General features: G+C 34.4%; 1 protein-coding gene across 1 annotated transcript; it reads left to right on the forward strand.

Annotated features, from left to right (window-relative positions):
• The first annotated feature begins 799 nt into the window (after positions 1 to 799).
• LOC145052911 (cysteine-tryptophan domain-containing zinc finger protein 7-like) lies at positions 800 to 7,835 on the forward strand. Its single transcript, XM_079000830.1, has 11 exons — positions 800 to 1,314; positions 2,064 to 2,136; positions 2,241 to 2,356; positions 2,447 to 2,764; positions 2,846 to 3,864; positions 4,458 to 4,816; positions 4,908 to 6,262; positions 6,330 to 6,487; positions 6,579 to 6,730; positions 6,920 to 7,071; positions 7,192 to 7,835. Exons 1-11 carry the CDS (start codon positions 1,228 to 1,230, stop codon positions 7,426 to 7,428), a joined length of 4,026 nt encoding a protein of 1,341 aa, XP_078856956.1. The 5' UTR covers positions 800 to 1,227; the 3' UTR covers positions 7,429 to 7,835.
• The last annotated feature ends 272 nt before the right edge of the window (positions 7,836 to 8,107 follow it).

Genomic DNA, 8,107 nt, shown 5'->3' on the forward strand with positions numbered 1-8,107 from the left:
TCGTCGGAGTTCTGGTTCTGCCAGAGATGGTGGTGGTGTGTGGTGTTCTATCATCAGGCTTGATAAATGGACAGGAAGAAAAAAATAGGAGCGAGATCTATTATTTGTTGGTGTTCTAGTCTCCTCGGAGTTTTGGTCTTGCTGGAGGCAAGAGATTTCCGACGGAGATGGTGGTGGCGTATGGTTGTTCACCGGAGAATTGAGAATCTGAAATTGATTTCCATGGAGGTGTTAGGGTTAGAAGTGTTGATGATGGAGATGTTAAGTGTAAGGATATATTAGGTGGGGCCCATTTAATTAATTAATAATATAAATAACTCTAACAAAATAAATAAATGAAAAAGAAAATAGAAAATGGTATTATAGTCTTTTCATGTGTAATAGGGATGAAAAACGTAATAAAACCAAAACCTAAGGATGGTCCGAATGCAAAAAAAAAAACTTAGGGACCAAACTATTAATTTTTACCAAACCATAGGGACGATTTCAGTAATTTGTTCAAAATAAAAAGAAATATATGACACATGGATCTTATCACCTTGTAAGTAATAATTACATGATATAAATAACTATTATTTACTTAATAAATTTTAATAAATTTTGTTTTTGTGTTTGCTAAAATGACAATCAGATATTTAATTGTCATCCTTTTTTTTTTTAATAAAATTATATATACGAATATATAACGCATCATGTGTTTAGAATATTGTGAATTTGGCCCAAATAGAATTCACGAAGGGAAATTAAAAGAAAAGCCCAAAAAGAAATAGAAAATATATGAAAACCACAAAACACCCTCCCCCTCTTTTCACTCTGTATCATCTCAAATGTAATAAAAACCAAAATCAATTTCCGGAATCAAAAAAATCAAAATTTCGATCGATTGCGCATATTGATTCATCTCTTTTCTGGGTTGTTCGTCGAACACTGCTCCTAAAAAGGGGATTGGATTTCGCGCTTATATATACGTCACATATACATATACGTAAATTGTTCTTTGTGTTCTTGTTGTTTTGATCAAAAAAGGGTTCTTTGAGGGTTTGTGATCAATTTGAGAGAAATTCCGTTGTGGTTTTTCTAGTTTTTAAACTTGTTCGTTTGGTCTAATTTGCACTTTCAAAGTAATTTGTAGTAATGTGTGTTGTGTGATCAATTATGTTGGACTTTAGGATCATCGTTAGGGTTTTTGGGGGTAATTAGGGTTAGGGTTAGGGTTATCGAGAAGAGATGGAAGAGACTGAGCTTGAAGAAGGAGAGGCTTGTTTTGACGACAATGACGCAAGCATTGACCCTGATACAGCTCTCTCTTACATTGTAAGAGTTTTTTTCTTGTGTTGGGTCTATAAAATTCTAAATTTTTTGCATCACCAAACTAATTAATTGCTAATATATTATTGGAATAGAAACTTTAATAGGTACTTTGTCGTGATTAATGGACTAAGCAGTCAATGATGGATGATCAATTGAGTGAAATTCCTTTTCTTTCTGTCATTTTGGGGATTTATCAGACTGGTTTGCTAGGCCCCTATTGAAAGAAAACCAATGGAAATGAAGTTTTATTGATTGGATTTCTGTTTGTTAGTAGTTCTTGGAATTGAGTGTTCTAAAGAGTAACCACTTTGTGCCATTCTTCAATTCCTGCAGAAATTTTGACTCTGAGAACTGAATATAACCAATGAGAAAATGTAAAAAGCAACATTTATTTGAACTTGAACTAAATGGAAGTTGTGGAATGTGGATAGTTTTTTTCCAAATGTACTTGTATATCATTACCCAATAATTTGACTTCTATTGCCTGTTCTTGATGGTGCATTTTACTCTGAATCTTATTCCACTTCTCTGAAGATGAATTTCACTCACTTGGGAATTTCTTATGAATTGAATCTTGTTTGTGTGACACTTTACCCTATTAATTCAAAATTACAAGGTCTCTCCTTATGTATGATACTTATCTTAATCTTTAATTCTGTATAAACTTGTATGTGCAACTGTTATATGCTCACCATGATTAATCGACTTTTGATACTTATCACTAGTAACATTTAGAATTCTACTTCTTTTAGGATCAAAGGCTGCAAAATGTGCTGGGACATTTTCAGAAAGATTTTGAAGGTGGGATGTCTGCAGAAATATTGGGTAAGAAGCCGATAATACAATTTTCTACCCAAAAGAAGAGCATAACTGCTTTCTTATCCTATCTGAAAAATGATGGGACAACTCTATAACAAATTTCTTGACAGGGCCAAAATTTGGTGGGTATGGGTCGTTTTTACCCTCATACAAACAGGTTCCAACTGTCCATTCTCATATCAAGACACCTCAAACAGTTCAAAATTTCAACAAATCGTGTTTGGAGGTAGATGGGATTCTATTTCTTCATTATATTGATTGATAAACAAATTATTTTCACTTAACATTTGTGGGTTTTGTTATTCAATCCATTCAGAGTGCTCCTGTGAATGCAATCATACCCACAAAACCTGTCCTGGCTGTTAGACCACCTGCTACCTCTTCATTTCATGTTTCTAAAAATGAAACCACTACAAGTAATTCAGCAAATCCAAGTGAACAAAGGTCATTAAAGGTACGAATTAAAGTAAGTTCTGATAAATCTGCAAGAAAGAATGCTGCAATTTATAGTGGTTTGGGTCTTTCTTCTCCATCTTCATCAATGGGCAATGATCATCATGATCATGAGGATAGTGATTGCCCGTTAACTGAATCTCATCATATCCCTCTTGATTCTCCTGACACCATACTACGTGTAAGTTTCTCCTACTTTTTGTAATTTTGTTATTTCTTTTGTTTATACTTCCTTATTTATTTTTTTTCTTTTTGTTGGTAGGATATGACTTCTGTCATTGTTCCTGGAAACCGGCTGCTCTCACCACTAAATGAGAGCCTTCTTTGTTTAAAAAAAGTTGAAAATAAGCCTACGCCTCCTGTTATAGGTAGAAAAATAGGCTTGTCTAGTTTTGTGGATGATTCATCTTCTATCCTTGGAGAAGGGAAGCCAATGGAAGGTAAGGAAGTAAGTTCACAAGACAAAAGTGAAATGAAAGGAATGAAATACAATGAAAGTGGAGGCTTTGAGGCTGAGAAGGCTCGATTTTCAGGGACAGAATCTTTTGACAGTAAACAGTGTTCAACAAGTGATTTAAAAGTGAATCTGTCATCCAAATCTGTACTTTGTAAAGAAAATGGAGCAGCTAAGAAAGATGTACCTGTAAAGAAAAGGGAAACAAACAAAGAATGGTTGAAAGATCGGTTCTTTGGCTCTGATTTTAAGGAGTCTGATTCAGCATGTGGCCAGGATCATGATGTCATTCATAGTTCAAGTGAGGAAACCAAAACCAAAACCAAAACCAAAAAGTTTTCACTTGATACAAAAGGAAGTGACAGGACCAAGGGTAAAACAGTCAATTCAGTTTGTAAAAACGACCCTGGTGAGAAAAATGTCGAAAAGAAAGTTGGTCTTAAGGCTATGACCCGTGAACCACATGAAGTCAAAGCAACTCATTCTATTACCAAATTGCCATTGGAAAGAAAAAGTAAGTTAATGGGCATCATTCAACCCGGAGCAATGAAAGATAATAAGAGTGCCCAAAAGGATATTGTGAAGGTACGTAATAGCTATAAAGATATACTTGACATGAGGGTAAATGACGATAATACCCAAAGACACGAAGAAAGACACATTCCAGTAAATGGGCTTCCTGCTGAGTCAGCAATACAAGTTGTTCCAGCAGCTCCTTCAGACCATTGGGTTGGATGTGATCGTTGTGAGAAGTGGCGTCTTTTGCCAATTGGTATTGAGCCTGAGAATCTACCTGATAAGTGGCTGTGTAGCATGTCAACATGGCTGTAAGTAGTTTTCTTTAGTCCTTTACGTAATTTTCTTCTTGATGTTTCTTTTTGACTTAATGGACGACTTAATAGGGGCAAAGATTGCATAAAGACTTTCTTTTTGGGACTGAATAATCTGAGTAAATGACCATTTTGCTGTTGTGCTCATTATTAGGCACAATTACATGTACATGAATGTAGAAAGATCGACTTAATAGAGAAAATACGTGTTTCTTTTTGACTTAAGTGGATACAAGACTTAGTTCATTTAGATATGTATAGTTGTTTCTTTTTTGCATCATTTTTAGACAAAAGGGCAAAAAGGTCATTTACTGTCATTAAGATGGTTTTTTCAGTCCAAAAAAGAAACATTCTTTATTCATACAACACTTACTCAATTATTAATTCAGCACCTGATATAAAAAAGGGAAAGAATGCTTTACTCATTAAGTCCTAACATTTTACATATTTGTCCTCATTTATGCCATCAGTTTCTCAGATATTCTATAAGCATCATTTATTCAGACACCACTTAATAACTTTTTCATGAAAAAAATCCATCTTTTGCTGTTACATTACATGTCTTATGGATTTGCTTTTTGATTGTGTAGGCCTGGAAGGAACAGTTGTGATATCAGTGAGGATGAAACCACAAGGGCAGTTCAGGAAATGAACATTCACTTGATGTCTCAGAATCAAAATCAAAACCTCCTTCAATACAATGGTAGTGGGGCTATATCTGGATTAGCTTCAGAGAATATCAGATATTCTGACCATATAAACTCAAATGTTAATTCAGAGGCCATGCCTTTAAAGAAGAATAATTCAAGACCTGAAGGCATTTCACATTTGTCACAAAAAAGAAAAACTTTAAGTGAAGCAAACCAAGAGAAAAACATGGTCAATAAGTCAAACAACTTTGCAATTGGAAGGCATGCTGCTAAAGTAAATGAGAAGGATGTGAATGAAGGTTATGTTTGAACTTGAAGTACATGTTATGTTGCTAATGGTGATAATTATATGTGAATTTACTGATTTGTCCCTATGAAATACACTTTCAGGTGGTGATCTGAAGCCAAAAAAGCTAAAAAGCAAAACCGGTTCTGACCCGTATGACCATGTGACTTCAAGTAATCTCAAGACTGAAGCTGCACCTCATACTGATGGTTACAAGGACAATTTAGTAATTTCAGTCAAGAGACAGCCAGAAAGTACCGAGCTTTCCATGAAAAGTAAATTATTGGGTACTGAAAAAATGGAAATGCATGCAAAAAAGAGAAAATTGAAAGACTGGGAGGAGAGTCAGCCTAGTGAAGGTAATAACGATAGAATAGGAAGAAAAGAGAAGAGATTAAAGAGTTCCAACAATGAGATAAACGATTCCACTGCAATTAAAGAGAATGACAGATCTACCCTCAAAGGAAAAACAATGAAAATCATCTTGCCAGGGAGTAAAGAGAATTCAGTTGACAGAAAACTGGATAAACATAGAGAAAAGGTTACTTCAAGAAAGAATTTGGAAATTGCTGCCACTTCAAGCTCTTCAAAGGTTTCAGATTCTTGTAGAAGGGTTAGTTTGCAAAAAGGGTCTCCAGTAGGGTCAGTTTCGTCATCTCCTATTAGGGCTCTTAGTCATGCCAATCTTTCACCTTCTGTTAGAACTATTTCAAGAAAAAGTGGTAAGGGGGCTCAAATTCCAAGAAAGTTGCTCCCCAGGGAAGATAACACCAAGGGTATATCTGTCATTGATGCAAGTCAAAGGTTTACTGGTAAAGTTGAATTGAAACAAAAAGAAGTCTTCAAGATTATGGAAGACAATGCTAATGATGCTATGATTCCACAGAGTTCTGGGAAGGAATCTTTACCAAAGTCTAGGGAAAAAGATAAAAAATGTAGTTTCCAAAGAGTAAAAGTCAAAGGGTCAGAACCATTGACCGAGTTGACCAAGCAAGAACCGTTTCCTAATAAAATGAGGAAGGTTGAAGTGGATGTTGACCGTTGTAGATCTTCTATGAACCCTGAATATTCAAATACTAAAATCAGTAATGATGATAAGGATATTTTGGGCAAGAAGATTTCTAGAAAACGGACAGGAGATGAGAAAGAGAAACCAACATCATTGATGATGATGAGTCATGGTGGATGTGAAGCAAAGTTGGGTGGTATAGGTAGTTCAGAAGTAAAAAAAGATCCGAAAAAGGTGTTTTTAGGCGACATATCAAAGAAAAAGGACTTAAATGAAGTAGAGCAAAAAGTAGAGGGGGGTAATTTGAATGTCAAAAGTGTTGTGAATGATTGTGGGACAATGAAGGATCTTGGTGTTATAGGTTTTGTGAAGGAGTACGCATCTAGTCAAACTGCTTTGACTGCTTTCAAAAGAGCAGAGGATTCAAAGGACTATGCTGATCGTATAAAGGTTTGTATTTCTTGTTCAATTCTATTGATTTTATACACTTATTCTTATCTATCTTTTTTTTATGCAGATTTCTGGATTTGATTATGAGTGTAATGATTCATACTTTAACTCTGCATTGAAGTTTCTTTATGCTGCTTCTCTTCTAGAATCCTGCAGCAATGAGTTCAATAAATCAAAAGGAGTGGATCCAGTAAATATTTACACTACTTCTGCCAAACTTAGCAAGTAAGTAAAAGTTATATTTCTTTACACATAAAGTACATTGCAATTAGTTGTTTCATTTTGTAAGTGAAAAGTGGTGATTTTATTATTTCAGGAATTGTGCTCAAGAATATGAGAAACAAAAAGAAATGGCTGCTGCAGCATTGGCTTATAAATGTATGGAGGTGGCATATATGAGGATAGTCTATTGCAAGAGTTTAGTCACAAGGCAGGATCTACAAACAAGTTTACAAATGGTTAATCAAGGTACTTTTTTGTTAATTATTATAACCTTTTCTTATAAGTTCGTTGTACTCAATTATAGCAGTGAAAATTGCTTTGTGTTTGTTAGACATTGCTATAATTGAAAGTAAGATGTTATAATAAAAAAGCGAATAATTTTGAAATAGTTATTATATATATATATATAAGAGAGAATAATTGTGTGATTTTCAGGTGAATCACCATCATCTTCTGCATCTGATGTTGATAACTTAAACAATCAAGCAACAATGGATAAGAGTGTGCTGTCTAATAAGAGCATTGCACACCCTGGACACCATCTTGTTGCTAGAAACCAAGCAAACTTTCTCAGGCTGCTTGACTTTGTAAGTTAATTATTAATTAATACGCTCTCAATGGAATGAGGAAAGGAATGGAATTTCGAATTCCAATTCCATTGGAATCCACAAACCAAAAACATTCTGATTCTTGAAACTAATCTGCAGACAGGGGATGTGAATCTTGCAATGGAAGCTTCAACAAACACACAGAATTCATACAAAGCTGCTGCTGCTACTTCAATCACACAAGAATCTCCAAACAAAGAGATTATGATTTCCATAAAAAAAGTGATTGAATTCAGCTTTCAAGATGTAAAAGAAGTCGTGTTTTTAGTCCAAAATGCACGTGAAGCCATCAATCGTCAAGGCTTTAAAGGGAAGAACATCAAGAACAGGGAGTAAATTGGAAGCCAAGCTGTAAATAATACCATTCTGGCATATCACATTTCTCCTAGAATTTTTGATAACGAGTCATTCAAAAATCTATCTGTACAAAACAGGGATTAAAATCAGAATCAGAACATGAAAACATTTGATATCATTTTTGACCGAGGTAAATTGTTCACCCCTGTAGCACTTATGGAGATACTGGAGAGGGGAGGGTGGGTTATGTAGGATATTAATTGCTCTTATAAGATGATACACATCCAAATTGGTTGGTTGTTATTAGAAGAAGATATAGTAATTTAGAACACAATTATTGTAACAGAAGAGCTTGGATTCTTGAGGATTTCATGTTGTTTGACAGTAGAAATGTAGTTTTGGTCACACTATATGGTTCAAGCTTTTACCAAACTATTTAACACCAACCTAAATGTTGTTTACTTTTTCTTTCAAATTTTTATACCTTTTGTTTTGGATATACTTTGACAAGTATCAAGTTCCTAGTACTAGTAGTAAGGATGTGAATTTAGGGGTGTTGATCGGGATTTTTCAAATAAAACAACATATATTGAAATTTGGGTATTTGGGTATGGGTAATTGTGATTTATCTTTCACACCTTAATAGCAAGGAAGTAGAATCTATATATACGATGGGTTTATTGAAAAAAATAAAAAAACATAAAAATCTCATAATTTA

This window comes from Lactuca serriola, chromosome 5 (assembly GCF_051521515.1).
Source record: "Lactuca serriola cultivar US96UC23 chromosome 5, Lser_US96UC23_V15, whole genome shotgun sequence".
Classification (NCBI taxonomy): domain Eukaryota; kingdom Viridiplantae; phylum Streptophyta; class Magnoliopsida; order Asterales; family Asteraceae; genus Lactuca; species Lactuca serriola.

Coding starts and splice junctions, on each gene's coding strand:
- LOC145052911 (XM_079000830.1), top strand. CDS start 1,228: ATGGAAGAGACTGAGCTTGAAGAAGGAGAGGCTTGTTTTGACGACAAT. Junction 2,765..2,845: donor CTCCTGACACCATACTACGT/GTAAGTTTCTCC, acceptor TTTTGTTGGTAG/GATATGACTTCTGTCATTGT. Junction 6,731..6,919: donor TTTACAAATGGTTAATCAAG/GTACTTTTTTGT, acceptor TGTGATTTTCAG/GTGAATCACCATCATCTTCT.